Source organism: Mustela erminea, chromosome 19 (assembly GCF_009829155.1).
Source record: "Mustela erminea isolate mMusErm1 chromosome 19, mMusErm1.Pri, whole genome shotgun sequence".
Taxonomy (NCBI): domain Eukaryota; kingdom Metazoa; phylum Chordata; class Mammalia; order Carnivora; family Mustelidae; genus Mustela; species Mustela erminea.
Window position 1 is genome coordinate 26,358,483 of NC_045632.1, and position 21,333 is coordinate 26,379,815.

Here is a 21,333-nt window from a genome sequence, read left to right on the forward strand (position 1 = left end):
TGCCACGTCTAGAGCTCAGACTGGCGGCTGGGAGGTGAGTCCAGAAAACCTCACCAAAACATCACTGGTGACTTCAAAGGTAAAAGAAGACAAAGAGACTGTATGTGTGCCCTTGGCAAACATTGCACAAGAACCCTTTGGATATTTTTCTTCTCTTCTCTTCTCTTTTCTCTTCTTTTCTTTTTTCTTTTTCTTTTCCTCCAGATGTTACCATGAATTAACAGCACTCACTCCTGGGCTATCGGACACATATCTTTCTTGCTTCTGACAGAGCAAACCTTGAAGTTGGAAAGCAAGCTTTTTATTTGGGGAATGCTGTGGGGGGTTTATTACCGAGTCACCACAGAAAGCAGTGAGGGTCTGTGAGAGGAAGAATTACAGAAAGTGGAAAGTCTTCAGTAAAATAATTGCAAGGCAACATTTCAGGGTAGTTTAAATTCCTACTGCATTTTAATGACCAATATAGGAGATATAAAAATGTCTTTTACAGAGAAACTCCAACCTTTTGTTTTCCTCGTTATTCTAATAGATCAAATGGAACATATAATATGATTTTTAAAAAAAATTTTTTTCCATCAAACACTGTAATCAATCTTTCATGCTACAGATCAGTGTAGTTACTGCTTGTCACACACTCAAAATAGATGTGGATAGGACTTCAATGGAAAGGAAACTCTGCTCTTTTCCCTTCTGGTAACAAGGCAATAAACCTTTTACAAATTCCATCCTTAGGCATTTTCCTATTCTATTTGATCGGATTTCACTGGAAGTTAGTGTTTCCATTCTCAGGCACTGAGGTGGTATTGATGGGAATACATTGATGGGGGCCTTGGGGTTTTAGGAGGTGGGGGCAGTTTTTTAATCCATTAGCTTTTTCTGCCTCAGTTCACCACCCAGAACTAACCCCAAGCGCGCCAAATGAGGTCGGGAGGCATGGGCTGGGTAAGGCAGGACAGCAACCTCTGCCTCAGCTCAGCCTGTATGTCAGGGGTGGGAGGGACGGAGGGCCAGTGTTGCCTGTGGAAATGGCAGGCCCTTCTCCTGAAGGTCCTTCCAACTCAACTGAAGCATCCTCTAAAGTCAAGGGATGTGGCCCCCTCAGGGACTTCTACAGTCGAACTTTGTTTTCTGCGGCTAGTAACATCGCAAATGCAGAATCTGGCTTCTCAGCAAGGACTTCAGGCTTGTCAAACTCGACCACCTGAAAGTCAGAGAAGAAGATCTGAAATGGGCAGAAAATATACACTCACCTAGAATCCAAACCACTGAAACCTCTGGGGAGGTTACGCCAACAACTTCCTGTACCTTCCCATTTTCCATGACCAGGACAAGGTCACAGTTGAGAACTGTGTTGAGGCGGTGGGCTATGGTCAGTACTGTGCAGCCTTTGAAGGCATCTTTGATGGTGCTCTGAACAAGGGTGTCAGTCTTGGAGTCCATGGAGGCAGTGGCTTCATCAAGGAGAATGATCTGTTGAGGAGGGCACATTAAGCCATTATAAGTATAAGTCACATTATAAGTCACATTAAGCCAAATTCTGTATAAGTCACATTAAGCCAAAACTGTGTCAGAGGGAAATGCCCGGTCTTAGCTCTACTTATTTAAAAAGAATAAGGAGGAGGAGAAGGAGAAGGGCTGAAAAATCAGGAGCTGTGTGTCCTCTCAAACATTTAAAAAAAATAACAGGAAAATAAAAGTCAGTTCACACCATCTCCGTCTCCTCAGTCAGAGGGACTGACTAAAAGAATAAGGTGATATATGATTTACTTCTCTTTGTAAATGGTTTATTGTAATCTTACAAACTGGTAGGAGGCTTTATCTACTGTGCTAACATGAATCAGCATGAGCTATAATAATTTGTATTTGTTTCCCGTCACAGCTCTAACAAATCAGCACAAACTTAGAGGCTTAAAAACAACACAAATTTAGTGTCTTGCAGAGCTGGAAGTCAGAGAGCCTAAAGTAAAGGTATTGCCAGGGCTGCATTCCTTTTGTAGGCTCTAGGGACAAACTGTTCCCTTGCCTGTGCCAGCTGCTCTGGGCTGCTTGTGTTCCTTGGCTCGTGCTACCTTCCTGGCATTGCTCTAATGGCTACTTCCATTGGTCACATCTCTTCTTCTCTTTCTGATTCTTTAGCCTCCCTCTTACTCAGAGCTGCATGATTTTACTAGGCCCACCCAAGTAATCCAGGAGGATCTCCTCACCTCAGAATCGTCAACTTAATTACACTTGCAAACCCCCTTTCTCTCAGGTAAGGTGGTACATTCACAGGTCCTGGTTATCAGGACGTGGACATCTTTGGAGGAGGAGGGCACTGTTCTGTCAACTGCAATGCAGGTTTGCAAGTCAGAGGGCCTGAGCTCAGCTCTAACTCAGCTTGACCTTGGTTAAATTACTTAACTTGCTCCAAGACTCCATATCCTCATCTGTAAAAGGGGGTTATACCTTCTTCTGAGCATGAAATGCAAAGCCAACACGACGCACAAACCGCTTCGCAGTGCATAGTGCCTCAGTCAGCACAGAACATGTGCTAGAGCTGGCTGCCACTCCTGACATTAGGACATCTACACAATACACCTAGTGAGTTATACTTTGATCAGGGTTGAGAGAATGGGATTTCTAAAGCAAAGGCAACGCGTTCCTTGAAATCGGTAACCAAGGATGACTAAGTCCCTAAGAAAAATGAGTACAAATTCTACAGTTCTCATTTCTTAGCATTCTGAAGGTGTTCTTTAGCATGCTGGGTATTGTTTATCAGGCCTCAGAATTGTTCAGGGACAAGGCAAAAAGGAGTTGAGAGGCAGATTTCTTACACTCAAACCGCTTAGGAAGACAGAGAGAATACCTAAGCAAGGCTTCCCAGGGGGAGGCCCAAGGGAAGCAAGTGCTATTGCTGTAAATGGCTGTTATTTTTCAATTTTTACCCCTTACAACTCTGTCTTAAAAGAAAGTGATCGGTTTTTAAATGGCTCAATTGTTCTCTCTTTGCTGAAAGACAAACGCGGGGCTCTACCTCCTGGACTGAGTGGCGCTGCGGGAAATATCCAAAATTTGACCAATCCATTTTCCGTGCTGTTTCCTTACTTTTGAATTACGGAGAAGCGCACGGGCCATACAAAGCAGCTGACGTTCCCCTACTGAGAAGTTTTCTCCATTTTCTGTGACTTCTGCCTGTAATTTTTCCGGGAGTTTCATTATCTATAAAACACAGAAAATGCCACATTTATGCTGATGATCTATAAAATTGTCCAGCATCGTCTGTATTGATTGCCCCCTGCTCATGCATTCATCAGCTGGCTTTATTTTACCGAGGAAAAGAAAGTACAAAACAACAATCATTTCAACATTGCAAACAGGCACCAGGGAAAGACCAGGGAGTAGGCAGACATTAATAATTTAAAATCACGGTATGATTCATAGAGCCCCGTAGACACCTTGCCAAAAGAGGACAAATGGTGCACATATGGCTCCAGAGAAACACAAACGAAGTGTAAATGGCTTCCAGGGTCCCCATTTCCACGGAGAGAATAGACATTGGATAGGAGAGCTTTCTAGTCATCAAAGAAAGGTAAGACATTGTCTGATTTATACAGTCATAGTGGCACTGGGGAAGGCTCACCTTGGTACCGAGTCTTGGTGGAAACAATCCCCTCTGTGCTGCAGAGGTGGCCACGCTCACCTGCTCACTCTTGTTGCAGCTTTTATAGGACAGGACCCCATCTCACAGGACATGGCCATATTTGCCATTCCTGGAGCATGCCATGCCCCCTCGCCTTCCTTTGGCATCTCTGTTCCCAGAAGCAAATGACACTATTGGCAGAGCAGCAGGATGCCCCATCTGCTCTAGAGTCATATCCACTTGGGTTGAAGTTTCCATTCTGCCACTTACTAGCTTACACATGTTTCTTCCCTAAGTCTTCATTTCTGTACCTCTAAAAACCGGGATAGGAGTCCCAACCTCAGAGGGCTGTAGTCAGGACAGGACCAAATGAGATAATGCATGCAGAGCTCTTGACTGGACCACTGCAGAGGCCTAATACATGTTATCTATTGTTGCTTTTAACAACAGAGAGTAAATAAGGATCACGTTCTATTGACATATATGATGCCAACAAATAAGCTTGGCCAAATGCTGGCCCAGTGCTTGTCCAGTTCAAACCTGGGCCAGGTATCTGGGGTCCTAGTGCTGGGAAACAGGTTCATCCTGGAGAGCCCCAGAGACCTACTGTGTCTCTCATGAATGTCCTCTCCAGAACCTGCCAGATCATCTCATCCGAGTGGCTCTCAAAGGGATCCAAGTTGTACCTGAAATAAAGGAAAGAGCAGGGAGCTGGATTTCTGAGGAAGACATGAGCGGGGGAGCATGTTTTCTGCAGCATATGGGAGAGAGTAAGAGGTGGTGTGTGTTGACCCCCATGCCTCCAAAAGCAGTGTTTAGCCAGGACAATGGTCCATAAAATGACCAATCTCAGGCCAAGAGAGCAAGAACCCTCAGCTCAGTGATGGACTAGAGACCACCAAGGCAGGTGAGATAGTACTGAGTAAGTACTCAGGAAGACACATTGATTTGGTCCTCACAATGGCCATGTGTGGCAGAATGCATTTGGCCCTCTGCAAATTCTTGGTGGAGGTGGAGGGGTGGGGATTCACTCTGGCATTACGTTCAGTCCACCTTCAGAAATAAGACGTACAGCTGCAGCTCCCAGGCACTTGCACAAGGTGGCTATCCCACTGGCTGGGTGTGCGTCTAGCATACTACTTGATTGGGTGCTCAGGGGGACAAATATCCCTCACATCAGAGGGGCAGCCCTTGCACTGGACTGAATGAGAAACTGGTTTTCTCCTTGTCCCTTAATATCGGACCTTGAGCCCTGCAGAAGTTGCAACCTACTGTTCTTATACTTGAACAACTCCGTGGGAATAAATCGATGCACTTCCCTATGGATGGTTACATGCATAGGGTGACCACTTACTTTATTTCACAAACTGGCTTCTTTTGAGAGTGGCCGTTGCTAAACGTGATAGGATGCTGAGACACAAGCATAAACCGGGGCTCTCCAGGCCAACTGGGATATCTGCTCACCCTATGTGTAAGCTTCTTGCTTATTGGTGGTGTAGCTCATAAGATACAGGTAATGTTCATGTCCTTGGCTCCTCCCAAAGCTTGACTGAGGAGCAGGTACTATCAGTGCCTCGTGATGCTGGTTCCCTCATCCCCACTGTGGGCACTTCACAAAGTTCCTAACTGGTCTGCTTTTCCTATCCAAAAAATAGGAATGCATGACGATCAAAAACAGCTACCTTACTGTACCTACAAACAGGACAGGATCCTGGGGGATCACGGTCAGCTTGGTTCTGAGGTCTTCCAAACCAATCGTGCAGATATCCACCTCATCAATGAAGATCGTCCCGCCGGCGGGCTCCACTAGACGAAACAGAGCCATTCCCAATGATGACTTTCCTGGGAACAATACAAGCAATAACAGCAGATCAAACATCAGTTTGCACTTCCATCATATCCAAGAATCTTATCAAGGGAATTTGTGATGCAATAAAATGGCTCCATGCAGATGACCACGCAGACAGAAAGGCCTCACTCTGTGGGAGCAATCTGCTGCCCTGACGCAGTTAACCTTCTCATCCCTACAGGGGCTCTTAACACAGGACTCATCCTGGGGGCCTTGTTTCACAAGAATGATTCTCATTTAATTACTTCAAAAACCGATGTGTGTTTGTTTCCAACTCCACACACCCATTCAACCTGAAATCCTAATTTACAGTAAAAAGATTTGAGGGGGAGGAAAAAAACCAGCCAATCCGTGGCGCGCGCACACACACAGTTGTGCATGCACGTGTTTGGACACACACACACACACACACACACACACCTCACCCTCTGGTGTGGCTTAACCAGCACGCGCAGTAGAAATGCAAAGAAAACAACTTGAAAAAATCACAGTCAGAGCTGATCCTTACCAGAACCTGTTCTTCCAACGATCCCAACTGTCTGCCCACTTTGAATGACCAAGTTCAGCCCGTCAAGAACCAGGGGAGTGTTGTCTCTGTATCTCATCTGATAGTCTCTGAATGTTATCTCCCCACGGCTGGGCCAGTCATGGGGACAAGCCTCCACTTTGAGGGGGTGAGTGAATTCAGGAACACAGGTCTGAAAAGCAGAGTGACCAATGACAGGTTCATAACCATTTGCTTTCCCATCCATTTCATTCATTCATTCATTCATTCATTCCCACCATTCTAGGTACTGGTGTTCATGGTTGTGAGCTAGACCAATAAACTTAGTCAAGAACTTACATTCCGGTGGGGAACTCAGATGATACACAAGAAATGAAATCAGAAATGAAGACAATAAAACAAAGTATTGTAGAATACTATTCTACAATATATTTATCTATATATATTATAGATATATATAGACACAATATGTGTATCTACAATACAATATTCTATTGTATTCTATAAAATACAATACTGTAAAAGGGAATATAGAATGTGTGTGGTAGAAATAGGTAGGTGGAGTGAAAGTAACTTAAGGGTCGAAGAAGGTTATCATGAGGATGTGGCATACAAGCTGAGACCTGGAATGCTAAAAAGATGCCTGCTATAAGAAGATTTGAGTCCAGAGCCTTCCAGGCAAAGTGGACAGCTAGTGCAGAGGCCCTGAAGCCAGGGCAAGCTTGGTCACTTTGAGGAATAGAAAGAAAAGTCATGTGGCTGATGCTTAGTGAACAGAGAGTTAGGACTATTGTCCCTACAAGGGACAGCTCCTACTGGGCCTTGTGTGCCTGGGCTAGGGTCAGCAGTTTGACCTTGAAACTATGTGATGAATCCAGACCAAGTCTTGAGATTTGCAGAATTCAATCAGATATAATTTCAATATCCGCAGGAGTCATCATGGTGTTTGAAGTAGGAAGATGACAGGAATGCAGAATGTCAGATTCAGAGGTCTTTAAAGTGACATAAAAAAGACATTTTCGTTTCCCAAGAATCCAAGAAAGGCAAAGTCTAAGTAAGGAGTAGAGCGACTTGACTGTGTTACAAGACCAATGCCTCTTCTGAAGTGATGGGTCTCTGTTAGAAATAAGAAGACCCTCATGTGCCCTGTAGGGTGGCTGACCAGCCCACATCTGTGATAAGCAACCACAATTAGCTGAGAAAATAACTGTATTCTAGACAGTGAATACTTTTAACCCCAGGTGACCTAGCATTCATGAGAAAAATATTTAAGAGAAGCTTGAGGCACCTGTGTGGCTCAGTCTGTTAAGCATCTGACTCTTGATTTCAGCTCAGGGCTGTGAGTTCAAGCCTCAACTTGGGCTCCATGCCCAATTAGAAAATATATATTTTTTAAATAAGTAAATAAATATAATATATACATAAATAAATATATAAATAAATACATTTAAAAATATATATATTTAAAAGGAGCAAAATTGTAACGGTAGTATTATCAGTTTAAGGACTCTGCATATTTGGTGTTTTAAGTATAATAATATTACTAACATAAGGGCTTGTGATTCTAATTTAAAATGAATAATTGAATAATTTATTTAAACATGATTTTAAGTTAAAAGCTTACTGTTCATCTACAGCACTGGGATGCAAATTTAAAGCTTACTGTATTTATAAGTGTAATTTATTAGATTTATATAGCCTCTGGAAGGTTTTTTTGTGAAATCAGATAATCAAGATACTTAAGAAGGGAATAGAATGTGCTGAATTTTAAAATACAATTTAAAATGTTTTAAACTGTTCAAGTTTGTAAATGGGGTCAAATGCCATTCAGAGTCCCTTAAAAGTGATTGCTTGACTTATCTAGACTTCTTCTCAAAGCATTGCAGGATTTTTAAGTTGAACTTAAAAGTTTTTAGAGAAGGGGTGGCTGGGTGGTAGAGTTGGTTGAGTGTCCAGCTCTTGGTTTCAGCTAAAGTCATGATCTCAGGGTCATGGTCTCAAGGTCATGAGATCAAGCCCCACATAAGGCTCCTTGCTCAGCAAGGAGTCTGCTTGAGATTCTCTTTCTCCCTCTTCCTCTACTGCTCCACACCCATGCTCTCTCTCTCTCTCAAATAAATAGCTTTTAAAAAAGCTTTTAGGGAATTCAATCATTGTTTTTTGCAATTTACAATTTCAGTCAATCAAATATTAGTTTTAGAACTAAAGTTAGCCACTGATTTCTCTTTTTGTGTGCAGAAACTGCCCTTGAGGGAAAAAAAAATGTTTTTAAAAGTATCTCTTCCTCAACCTCAAGAACTTTAGAGTAAATATGGGTTTTAAGAAGAAGGTTGTGGTCCCACTTCAGTTTTTAAAAAGATCCCTTTCACATGTCAAAAAATCAAACACCTACATAAATTCTGCCAGAGTTAACTAGGCCCTCCTCTGGCATACACTAATTTCTTACCAAAATATACTCTCTGAGCAGCTCCACAGAGGTGAATTTGGCCTGGGTCTCTGTCCCTGTGCGTACGCACACTTGGAGCAGTCCGCTGAGCTATTGTAGAGAAGCAAGCAGCTAGGTTAGAGCACTTTCCTCCCTTGGGTTCCACCGTTCCACCCACCTGGGGTGAAGTACCCCTCTCCTCCCCAGTCTCACTCAGGGGAACACAGAAAGTAGGCCTGTATTCCCATCCAAGTGCCTAGAAGTGAAGATACTGGGGTATTTTGCCTTTAAACATTTCCTCTGCATTCCGAAACAAATGGGTAATGACATTTTCCCTGGCAATCCAGATGGCAAGTACCATCCCCCCACAGTATCACTTTATCACTCTTAGTCTGAGCGACAGGGAGATGCTATTGAGCTGGAATCTCCCAGGGCTACAGAACTGCTGGGTACCACCCCCCCCACCTTGCTGCCATCTGGTGGGGTCCTGCACCTCTATGCCCTCTCTGCTTTACCCTACCCACAGCCAAGCAGCAATTGAACTCCAATCACCACAGATCATCAGAGGTAGAAGAAAACCATTAAGCCCATCTGTTTGCTTCAAACTTGAGAAAATCTAGGCTCAGAGTGGGGAATGCAGCTTGCTAAGGTCATCCACCTCAGGCCAAGATCCCCCAGGAGCCAACCCTGAAATATGAGTGTAAGCAATATATTAGGGAGATTGAATGGTGATCCCCCTAAAAGGTATGCTTACATCCAAATCCCTGAGAACTGTGAATGTTACCTCATTTGAAAAAAAAGGATCTTTGCAAGTGTAATTAAGGATCGCGAGATCATCCTGGATTACCCACGTGGACCCTAAATCTAATGACAATTGTTCCTTCCAAGAGACAGAGGAGAAGACACAAAAGAGAGGAAGATGTGAAGGAAGAGGCAAAGATTGAAATGATGCAACTACATACAAGCCAAGGAATGCCAAGAGCCACCAGAAGCTGGGAGGGACAAGGAACAGATTGTCCTCTAGACCATTAAGAGGGAACAAGGTCCTGTCTATTATACCTTTGGGACTTCTGACCTTTAAAACTGTGAGAGAATAAATTTATCTGGTTTTCAGCCACTAGATTATGGTAACTTGTTACAGCAGCCCTAGGAAATTAATCCAGGAGGTGGACCCCAAAAGTACCAGTAGGAGCAGGGAGAAGTGGGGCACAGAAGGGAAGGTAAGTCACAAGAGGTTCAGCTGTGGGTAACTGAAACTGAAACTTGATCCCACTGGAAGCTCTGGGACATCGTATGGAACACACTTGAGTTATCCTAAGAAAGCTGGGCTACATCTCCACTGACCCCCCCCCCTTTAATCATTGCTGGGCCACTTCCAACTGGGGGAACTCCCCACATCTGTCGCCTGCTCTGGGCTTGAACTGAGCACCTTCCTGTAGCAGCAGGATGCCAACTGACCTGCCCTGGAAGGTTGGTGCACCAACAGCATCTGCCTCAGGTGCAAAATAGGTTAGTCAGCTCAAGGCAGGATGAGGTCTTCTTCTCTAGGTGAGCAGTGGCTGTGGGCCAGGCACTGCTTGTTGGGGGAGGAGGGTTGCTGGTTTCCCAGGGCTAAATGTTTTGAACAAAACCCCTGCCCTCCTGAGGCTTATGTTCTAGTAGGCTGGCAGGATAAGACATGGGTAATTTCAAGAAATGGTGAGAAAGCCAATAAAACAGGATGATGTGAAAGAGTGGCTAGGTTTGGGGGTGGGGTTGCCTCAGTTAGGGAAGTTAAGGAACTGTGTGAGTGGAGGCATTTACAGTAAGAAGTCTACCAGGTTAACTCAGGGCTTGGGTAGCTCTGAGTAGCAGCAAGTGGCCTTAACAAGAAGGAGGAGGTGGGCCCAAGCAGGTGAATGAGAGGATGAGTGGCGTAGGTCCAGACCCTTTTCCAGGTTCCTTTGCTGCTTTCCCAATTAACACATGCCACTGGCTTTCCATTTTTCTTAAAGCAGTGGCTCTTGACCTGGGTGATTTTGCCCTTCAGGAAGCATTTCGTATCTAGAGATACTTTTGGTTGTCACAACCTTGGAGGAGGGAGGTTCTATTGGGATTTCTTGGTTAGAGATCAGGGATGCTAATATCCTATAACACACAGGGTAGCCTCTCACAAAGAGGATCATCCAGACCAAATTTCCATAGTGCCACAGTGAAGAACCTTTTTTTAAAATGTAAACAACCCCCCTGTCATGGGTGACAAAGCCCTACAGAGTCTATTTCTGCCAATGCCTCAGACCTTATTTTCTATCAATCTGCTCAAACTACATGAACTTCTGAGTTTCTCAAATGTACCAAGCTCCTGCCTACCCCAAACTTTGCCCTGCCCCCCAGCCTGAAGCATTCTGCCTTCCATCTTCTTCGGTTCTTTGTCATTCAGGTATCAGTTTGGAAGTCACCTCCTGGCAGAGGTATCCTCTGACTATAGGATCTAATTTTGCTTCCCTACTGACAGTCACATTCCCTGATTTATTATCTTCCTAACACTTAAACAATTTCCAAAGACTTCTCATTGATTTACTTTGGCACTTATTTATTCCATCTCACATTACATCTCTTCTTATCCCATAAAGTATGAGCTCCATGATGGCAGGGACCTGTCCAGCTTGTTCATTGCTGAATCCACAGCAGCTATCAGACTTCCTTGCTCATGGCAGGTGTTCAGTGGCTATCTGGTCAATGAATGAGTGAGCCTGCCCTTGAGAAGGGCTTATACATGTTTTGTTAGATTCAAGAGTATCAGCCCATCAAGGCCCCGGGCAACCCTCCATAAGTTTAGAAATCTCCTGTCAGCACAGTGTTGGCCCAGTAAGTGCTCATTCTCCTCCATGATGTTATGTAATGTCACTTTGCATTCACTTTCTGCTCTGTGAGACTTCACACATCTAGGGAGTCTCATCTATACTCAAAGGAAGCTCTGTCATTTGGATTCTGTGTTCTCCAAAGAGGGCTAATGCTCAACAAAGCCACAAAGCCAGCTAGAGCAGTGTTCCCCTAGATCTCAGTGTGTTCAAATTCTCTAGCCTTATAGTAATGTTGAAAACAATCTCAGGGAAAGCTAATGATATCCCCAAAAAGCACAACCTCAGTTGAGGAAAGCTGTTTCACTTGGACCAAGTTGAATCTATTTCAACATCATCTGCTTTCTATTTTACCAGGCAACAACAAATAAAAACATCCATCAATGAGGGAAACTGGCTACCCAAGAAAAATTCATTTTTTCCCACTTAAGATAAAGATCTGAGAATATATTTGTATTCCTTCCCTTTCCCCAAATGCCATTAAAATGATATCAGAGAGATTTTCAAAAAGGAATAGACCTTTAATGGCAAATGGGGTGGGAAGAGATATCTTTGAATGAAAGAGTCACAGATTCTGGAAGATGGAAAGGGGAAGAAAAGCCCTTTGACAGAATGGAGGCAGAATGTGCTGCAGGGACTTACTGAGCCTTCCATCTAGCTTATCTATCTAGAACTCAGACAGGCTTCAGGTGTGAAAAGGAGCCACAAAGAGACTGATTTGATTGGTAGTCCGCATAGACCCATCTATTTCCTTCCCCTCATCGTTTTCCCAACCAGAGGTAGCTAGACACTTTATCCCCTAGACAAAACACACATACTCACACATACACAGACCCCATTCAAGATTCACATTCAGATGGGTATCAGACCCAAATGACCTGGGTTCAAAGCCTAGCTCTCACACATGACAGGTGTGTGAGGTTGGAGAAGTCTTCTGAGCCTCAATCTTCTCATCTATAAAATGAGGACTATGGCAGTACCTATCTCATAGGTTGTTATGTGAAAAAATAAATTAATTTACATACAAAATTTACAACAGTGCCCAAAATAGTCAGCTCAAGGCAGGATGAGCCTTGATGAGCCAAGATCCCCTAGGAGCCAACCCTGAAATATGAGTGTAAGCAATATATTAGGGAGATTGAATGGTGATCCCCCTAGAAAGTATGCTTACATCCAAATCCCTGAGAACTGTGAATGTTACCTCATTTGAAAAAAAGGATCTTTGCAAGTGTAATTAAGGATCGCGAAATCATCCTGGATTACCTGCGTGGACCCTAAATCTAATGACAATTGTCCTTCCAAGAGACAGAGGAGAAGACACAAAAGAGAGGAAGATGTGAAGGCAGAGGCAAAGATTGAAATGATCCTCTATTACTATTTTTCCCTGATTACGTTATTTTTTTAAAGAAAAACCCCAAAGCAACCAAAATGAGAAGTCAGTATTATTTGTCATGGACATCATGGCTGCCACTCCAGCATTCTTCTCCTGCTCTCTATTGTGGGACAGCTGTGTGACTTGGGGGTCAGATAGGGTGTGACTCCATCCTTTGGCCTAAGCCAATCATCCCCATTCTATCCAGGCACTAACTAATTCTTGGATGCCCAAATTAATCCAGTAAGAGTAAAGCTCAGGGCTTTTGCTCAGTGGCTAGTGTAGGAAAAGCTTTCTTCTTCCTTCCTGCCTGTTACAACCCTCAGCCTCTCAGTCACCATTGTACAACCATGAAGGAAGTCATCACAGAATAAAGACAAAGCCAGGGGCTATGATCCAACTGTTCCTAAAGCCCATATAACCACCAGATCTTTGAATGATGTGAGCCAGTCATTTCTTTATTCTTTGAACCCATTTGAATTGGTTCTTCTCTTACATCCATCCTCCTTGGTATACCCTATGCCAGGGCCTCCAGGTCAAGCCTAACCTTACATGAGGTGTTACCTGGATGATGTAAGACAAAGACAAGCCTTTGGAGGAAGCACTAATTGAGGAGAAGCTCAGGGTCACCAACAAGGCCACAATGAAGGTCACAATGTTCATGAGGACGTCCATTCTTAGAGCAAACCACCTGAGAGCACAGTTAAAGTATAGGAGGTGGCTGGAGTTTTCATCATTTAGCATCTTAAACCTAAAATTAAAAGATCAGACAAAATAGGAGATCAGATGTGCTTCAGACTTAGGGTTGGGGCTACTGGAAAGTTAAGGGTAGGGGGGTTTTTAATCAAGGACTAATGCACTTTACATAGGACTCCCTTACAAAGTTGGGGAAATATCCATACTCTAAAATCTGCTGCCATGGGTCTCTTTGATTTGCAAATACTCCAAGTGACAGTATTGTGCTGAGTGGTTTCTTTCTCTTTCCCAGAAATGGCAACTAGAACTCACACCTGAGAACAAAAGGTGCTCAGTGTCTCATGCTCTACCATGAAAAGATCCCCTTTTTTGAAGTCAGCCACTCCCCACAAAGGACTGGTGGAATTGATAGTTGGCCCCCTTGATTCCTAAGAGGGGTGAGGGTTAATTGTGGAGGAGGTTGCCTTCAGAGAGAATCAATGTTTATGATGGAAAGAGAAGGGAAAGGACTATGTTTCGTTCCCTCCTCCTCAAATCAGAGAAAGAAGAGTCAAGGCAATTGCTTATAAAGCTGAGGGTCCCCTCCAGAAAAAAAAGCTGACATCTTGTACCCCCATGTGTATTCAGTGAGTGAAAGAGAAGGGCACAGAGTAGAGGGACAGAACAATGACACCACCAAGGATGAGGACAAGACCCGCGCCTGGAGTTGCTCATTCCCCAGATGTGTGGAAGGCAGATCCTGCCCATTCCTGCTATTGCTACAGTTGGGAGTGCAGAGAGGTGACATTTGGTGCTGCAGTGTTAATGCAGTATTCTTCGGCGTGAGGCAAAGTGGCCCCACATCAATGGAATGCAGTGTGAGGCTGCCCTGGAAGAGCTCTCCGGAAGACCCAGGCTGGTCTTGATCATCAACAATGCCCAGCAGAGCTGCTAGGGATTTGGTCCTGTTGGAGCTTCTACCTTGCCACACCACATTGGCACATTTTGCCTGATTAGCAGAAATAAGCAGCAGGAAGGAGATAATGGCCCAAGGATGCATCTTCCCAATTCCATTCCCTTGCACCAGCCTCAGGAAACCAGTCTCTGAGAAAAGGGAGAGGATTTTTAAAAGAATAGACAAGGGGCTTTCCAGCAGCACACCTGGCCCCCATCCTGCACAGGACATACACATAGCACAGTGTTACTACTCCAAGCCTCTGAGTGTGTCAGGGAGGGAATACAGTGAACCCTTGAACAACATAGGTTTGAACTGCATGAGTCTACCTATATATGGTTTTTTTTTCCCAATAAATACAATGTGGTATTGTAAATGTACTTTCTCTCCCCTATGATTTTCTTAATAGCACTTTCTTTAGCTCACTTTATGGTAAGAATATAATATATAATACATATAACATATGAAATATGTGTTAATTCACTGTTTATGTCATCAGTAAGGCTTCCAGTCAATCGTAGGTTACTAGTCGTTAACTTTAGGGGGAATCCAAAGTTATATGCAAATTTTCAGCTGTGTGGGGTATTGATGCTCCCAAACCCACATGGTTCAAGTGTCAACTACACATTCAAGATTGAAATTTTAACTGAGCTGAACAATTAACCACAAGAGACATCAGGTCCAACTGCCACTGGAGGTTCCCCTCACCTATTGGGAAAGAGGCTTCATCAGAACAACTGGTAGACATTATTGGGAAAAAAAACAAAAAACTTCCAATGTTTAAACCCCTAGGGGCGCCTGGGTGGCTCAGTGGGTTAAGCCGCTGCCTTCGGCTCAGGTCATGATCTCAGGGTCCTGGGATCGAGTCCCGCATCGGGCTCTCTGCTCAGCAGGGAGTCTGCTTCCTCCTCTCTCTCTCTCTGCCTGCCTCTCTGCCTACTTGTGATTTCTCTCTGTCAAATAAATAAATAAAATCTTTAAAAAAAATAAAATAAAATAAACCCCTAAAGAGTTAAGATTCCTCCACTGGTACAGTCACAAACATCTTCAGGTATTGCTACTCCATCCTGTTCCAAAACTCCTCAAAAGACTCTGGAAGCACCTCTGACCAGCTATGGCAGGTCCTGTAGGACCCTCCGACTTGTTTCCACCTTAACTTATTTTCCCCAGAGCTTAGTTAAAATATTCTTCCAAACACCATGGTGTTTCTACCCTACAGCTATAAAGCCTACAAATTCAGCTGATGGTTTAAATGACTTAGGAGTCATGTGTGGTCTTATCTGTGTGGTTGCTTAGACTGCACAGGAACAAAAGAAACAGATTGGAATTTGGCCTCAAGGCTCTGTTCAGTCCCGTGACATTTTTGTCTGGTGACAAGAGCAATACATGTCAGAAGCCCAAGCCCTCTGTAAAGTCCACGACGGGAAAGAAAGTATAAAAACAAGGGGACCCCATCAACCATGTAGGACTCAACTGTCCCGTAGGATTTCCTTGGAAACCTTGCTAAAGAACCTGCAGGAAGACAGAGCTTGTATCTGTTTTGTTTGTCATGAGTAAGTCGATGAATGACTCCATGGACAGGAGACTTTCTTCATGACCAGAACATGGGAAGGGTCCTTGTGTGACGCAGGACTCTTGACAGATGACATTCTGATTCAACTAGGAATAGCACAGCCACCAACTGAACTTAAGGGCAAGCTGGCATACCAAGTCTACACTGAAATCCTAGGTGGCAAAGCATGGGAAGAGAGAGAGAGGGAGAGAACTATACCCAAACTTGAAGTGTGTGTTGGGTTTGTTTGTTTTTTAAGATTTATTTATTTATTTGACAGACAGAGAAAGACAGTGACAGAGGGAACACAAGCACAGAGAGTAGGAGAGGGAGAAGCAGGCTCCCCACTAATTAGAAAGTCTGATGTGGAGCTCGATCCCAAAACCCTGAGATCATGGCCTGAGCCAAAGGCTGATGTTTAACTAATGGAGTGAGCCAGGTGTCCTGTGTGTTAGTTTTTTTTTTGTTTGTTTTTTTTAAGATTTTATTTATTTATTTGACAGACAGAGGTCACAAGTAGGCAGAGAGGCAGGCAGAGAGAGAGGAGGAAGCAGGCTCCCCGCTGAGCAGAGTCCAATGCAGGGCTCGATCCCAGGACCCTGGGATCATGACCTGAGCTGAAAGCAGAGGCTTTAACCCACTGAGCCACCCAGGCGCCCCTGGTGTGTTAGGTTTTTAAGGCAGGAAAATATAGGGAAAAACAAAACAAACAACAACAGCAACAAAACAAAATAGAACACCCATTGTGGCAGATACTGCTATGGATTCAGCAAACCCCATTTTCTTTTCCTCCTGTGGGCACAGCTAGACTCCATTTTCCAGCTTCCCTTGCAGTTTGGTGAGCCCAGGTGAACGAAGACTGGTCAATGCGTGTGCAGAAATGATGAGTATCTTCATTGGAGTTAACCCATAAAAATTCCCCATGAAGTCCTGCACTCATTCCTCACCTTATCTTCCAGTTAGACACAGAAGATCCTGGAGTAGAACCCCAAGGCCCTCAGGATGGAAAAGTCCCAGTGAAACAACACCCCTTTCCCCTGCACTACGGACTTTTGTTAAAATGTGACTTGAGGGGCACCTGGATGGCTCAGTGGGTTAAAGCCTCTGTCTTCGGCTTCGGCTCAGGTCATGGTCTCAAGGTCCTGGGATCGAGCCCCACATTGGGCTCTCTGCTCAATGGGGAGCCTGCCTCCTCCTCTCTCTGCCTGCCTTTCTGCCTACTTGTGATCTCTGTCAAATAAATAAATAAAATCTTTTTAAAAAATATGACTTGAGGAAAAATAAACACGTACTATGTTAAGTTGCTAAAATTTGGAAGTCTTTGCTACCATGGTGAGCCTACATGGTTGATACAATTTATACTGTATTTTAGAAGTTTGGAGCTGGAAGACTCGGGAGAAATTCACTTATCTAGTCCCCACATTTTAAAAAGAAGGGAAGTGCTGTATCCATCAAGTAAAATATAATATGGCCTTTAAAATTTATTTTTATGAGAAATATGTTATAACATTTTTAAAATGCCATTTAAAAATAAAATGAGACAAACATGATTATGAATACTTAAGAAACAGGAAAAATGAAAATTGAAGGAAATATATGAACATACTAATGGGATTTGGGTTGGGGACTTATGGGTGATTTTTTTCCTTCTTCTTCCTGCTTTCTCCTACTTTCCTGAATTGGACGCATTTTGCTTCTAGTGCAAAAAATAAAACATGTAAATTCATATACCAAAGTTGTCATTGAATGAGCTCACAACTTTTGGGCCCCAGATACTAGGGAGAAAGGCCTAGTGCCTTACACTTCTCCTTCTTGATTCTGCCAGCAATTCACCTACAGGGAGTCCCCAGCATCCCAGACTTCCCTTTTAATCTTATGACCTCCCATTCAGGGTCAGGTGTGAAATGGGGAGCCCTGGAGCAGGGTCCCAGCACCGGACTCACTTGCTAATGCAGTCCTCCTTCTTGTCATAGGCGTGGATGATGCCCAGGCCCTGCATGGATGAAGTGATGTGGGAGAACCAGGGAGACCGGCTGATGTTCTCCACCTTCTTGAGCTCCTGGACTCCTCTATGGAAAATGCTGTGGGGAGATCAAGAAGGCCACAGAGTAGGGTCTCTAAGGCTCTCTCTTAGCACACACAGGTCTGACTATGCACTCAAGACAAAGTTTAAGTCAGATGGGTGCCATATAACTAGAGAGAGGTGTTGGCCCACCACTCTCCTCTAGGACAGGCCATCCCAGCTGTGGGACAGATAGGGTCTCAGAAATGTGTGTCCAACATGAATAGACATTTTTTCCAAAGAAGACATCCAGACGGCTAACAGACACATGAAAAGATGTTCAATATCACTCATCATCAGGGAAATACAAATCAAAACTACAATGGGATATCACCTCACACCTGTCAGAATGGTAAAATTAACAACACAGGAAACAACAGATGTTGGCAAGGATGCAGAGAAAGGGGAACTCTCTTATACTGTTGGTGGAAGTGCAAACTGATGCAGCCATTCTGGAAAACAGCGTGGAGGTTCCTCAAGAATTTCCAAATAGAACTACCCAGCAATTGCACTACTAGGTATTTACCCAAAGGATACACAAATACTGATTTGAAGGGATAGTTGCACCATGATGTTTATAGCAACATTATCAACAATAGATGAATTATGGAAAAAGCCCAAATGTCCATTGACTGATGAATGGATAAAGAAGATGTGTTTTGTGTGTGTGTGTGTGTGTGTGTGTGTGTGCGCGCGCGCGCACATATAATGGAATATTACTCAGCCATCAAAAGAATGAAATCTTGACATTTGCAATGACATGGATGGAGCTAGATTGTATTATGCTAAATGAAGTCCACCAGAAAAAGAAAAATACCATATGATCCCACTTACATGTGGAATTTAATGAACAAAACAGATGAACATGGGGAGAAATAGAAGAGAGACAGGCAAACCATAAAAGAGACTTAACTATAGAAAACAAACTGTTGATGGAGGGAGATGGGAGGGGGATGTGTTGAATGGGTGATGGGCATTAAGGAGGGTACTGTTGTGATGAGCACTGGATGTTGTGTGGAATCACTGAATCACTGAATTCTGCTCCTGAAACTAATATTATACTATATGTTAACTAACTGGAATTTAAATACAAACCTGAAACTGAGGAAAGAAAGAAGGAAGGAAGGATGGAAGGAAGGAAGGAAGGGAGGGAGGGAGGAAGGAGAGAAGGATCTCAGAAATGTGAGCTATTCCTTGCTGTGGTCTGTTTCGAGTGCTTCTTGTAGCATGAATATCTCGCTGCAGGAGATGTGATTCCAGTCTTTGAAGACCAGAAATTTTCATACAATGCAGCTCCTAATACAAGCCAAGCACTTTTGGGGACCCAACCAAAGAAAAAGTGATCTGTTTCAATTCTGGAAGAAAATCTGGCTTGTCAACTGCCAATGCATGGTCTTCTAAAGGCATTTTCAAAGGTAATTTGAATCATAGCCTCAGGAGCTGACTTTAGAACAAAACCCCTCCACAGGATGCAACTCCCCTGGGTGCTCAAGTTCCAGGACCCTGCTGAGCACCAGACTACTGCCCTCAGGCAGGCACATTGGCAGGCTGGCCCACAACAGGGAATCTAATCTGCCCTCAGACTCTCAGCTGAAACTCACTCGGGGGAGAGGAAGGAAGACCTCATTAGCTCAGAGCCCGAGTGAGTTAGCTGGAAATATTTAGGTAATTCAGTCATAGCCAGCCATGGTCTGGCCTGTCTTTGTAGCAAGAAGTAGGGGTGCAGAGCAGAGAAAAACCATTGGCTAAGTAAGTCAACAGCATAAACTGGAGAACGGACAGAAACAACGAACGGTCAGTCAAACACAGGGATTACGAAAACAAGCATCAAGCCAAGGAGTCCATTTTAAGAAGTGGTATCCAAGACATCTTTCTCTTTGCAAAGGACTTGCAGAAAGTATTTTATTGGGTCATGACAATTAACCCTTGAGGTTGGACAGTGAGGCCATGTGACCTTTCTTGGAGTCACCAGGGAGACAATGGGAAACCAAAGAGAGAGTCCAGGGCACTGGTGCTTGTTCCTACGGTCACACCAGCTCCTGCACAGAAGCCAAAGATGCAGAGTCCACCTTTCCAGCCGCAATGGAGTCCTATGTCCTCATTTCCCACTGCCTGCTGGCATCATCTGCAGACCTGACCCACAAACTAGAAACATCCAAATGTAAGCCCACAGATGTGATTACCCGAACTGCTTCTCTTTCCATATCACTCATATCTCTCTTCATGTCCCTCCCCATCTGGGAACCATCCTTGGTTTCTCCCAACCCCTAACTCCAAAGACCATCTCAGAAATGGCCCCCAATTCTACCCTTTTCTGGCCCCTACTGCTGCCACCTGTCTCAACACTCATTCAGCCTCTACACTGCGGCCAAGGTGCTATTTCAAAAACTCAGCTTTGAGTGCGGTGTCCCTGGATGAAAACAAATGAACCTGCTTACAGGTGGAGGCAGGTCCAGGATTTGGGGGCTGAATCTTTTACAATGTGGGGGGCCCTCTTTGAGATCCTTAGTGTCCGACCCAAAATTCGGCACATCTAGGAGGATAATGAACATATTGTTGAGTTTGATGAAAACTCAAGTTCCTATAACATGGTACAGCTGATCCTTGTACAGTGCAAGGGTAGGGGAGCCAACCTCCCATGCAGGTAGAAATCCGCATGGAACTCTTGACTCCTCAGAAACTTAACTACTAATGGCCTGCTGTTGACAGGAAGCCTTACCAATCACATAAACAGTTGACTCACACATACTTTCTGTTATATGTATTATATCCTATATTCCTACAATAAAGTAAGCTAGAGTAAAAAGAAGTCATTAAAAAATCAAAGTGAAGAGAAAACCCATTTATAGTATGGTAAAATATTTACCAAAAAAAAGAACCCACATATAAGTGGACCTGTGCAGTTCAAACCCATGTTGTTCAAGGTCAGCTGTATTCCGGTTCTAATTTATAAGTCACTCAGAGCCCTACAGTTTCATTTGATACTCTTAACAGCCTCCTGGTTCATGTGCCAGGTGTATGTTTTAGCGATTACCTTTAGGGATGAGGAAACAGGCTTATCCCAATGTTTTCCAGCTAGTTTTGCAGTAGGGCTGGGGCTCTGGTGGAAATTTCTCTGATTTCCAACTATTTGGCCTTACATGATACGCACCACGCTGCCTGCTGAGAACTCCAGCTCACCCCAGCAATAGGGTAGAACTGGGTTTCTCAAGGGCTAGGGTCAGTCCACCCTCCTGTTTCCCTCCAAGGTGGGTGAGGTAGTGCAGTGAGGCACAGCCGCAGCAGGACTCCCCAATGCCTAGCTGCCTGAGGCTTTCCTCTAACCATATCAGTGGTTGGGGGGGGGGGGGGATAGTTCCCAAAGCTCAGAGTAACTAAGGACTGTCTTCTCTCTCTTCTCCAGCAGCAGGATGGTAGAGAGAGCTCAGCTCCATGGTTGAGAGCACAACAGCAGACAGACAGGAGCCTTTGTTACTTGT

General features: G+C 44.1%; 1 protein-coding gene across 8 annotated transcripts in view; it reads right to left on the reverse strand.

Annotated features, from left to right (window-relative positions):
* Positions 1 to 313: 313 nt before the first annotated feature.
* ABCC12 (ATP binding cassette subfamily C member 12) overlaps positions 314 to 21,333 on the reverse strand; it is an 87,610-nt gene continuing 66,590 nt past the window's right edge. For 3 of the 8 annotated variants that reach the window (XM_032326256.1, XM_032326258.1, XM_032326259.1), the window contains 9 exons: positions 17,736 to 17,873; positions 13,175 to 13,361; positions 8,420 to 8,509; positions 5,977 to 6,166; positions 5,302 to 5,461; positions 4,227 to 4,305; positions 3,085 to 3,198; positions 1,306 to 1,470; positions 314 to 1,201 (listed from right to left, as the gene is read on the reverse strand). In XM_032326256.1, the coding sequence (XP_032182147.1) occupies positions 1,109 to 1,201; positions 1,306 to 1,470; positions 3,085 to 3,198; positions 4,227 to 4,305; positions 5,302 to 5,461; positions 5,977 to 6,166; positions 8,420 to 8,509; positions 13,175 to 13,361; positions 17,736 to 17,873 (1,216 nt within the window). In that variant the 3' untranslated portion in view covers positions 314 to 1,108. Of the gene's footprint in view, positions 1,202 to 1,305; positions 1,471 to 3,084; positions 3,199 to 4,226; positions 4,306 to 5,301; positions 5,462 to 5,976; positions 6,167 to 8,419; positions 8,510 to 13,174; positions 13,362 to 17,735; positions 17,874 to 21,333 lie in introns of those variants that run through there. The other 5 variants (XM_032326260.1, XM_032326261.1, XM_032326262.1 and 2 more) reach the window with 5 other exon arrangements.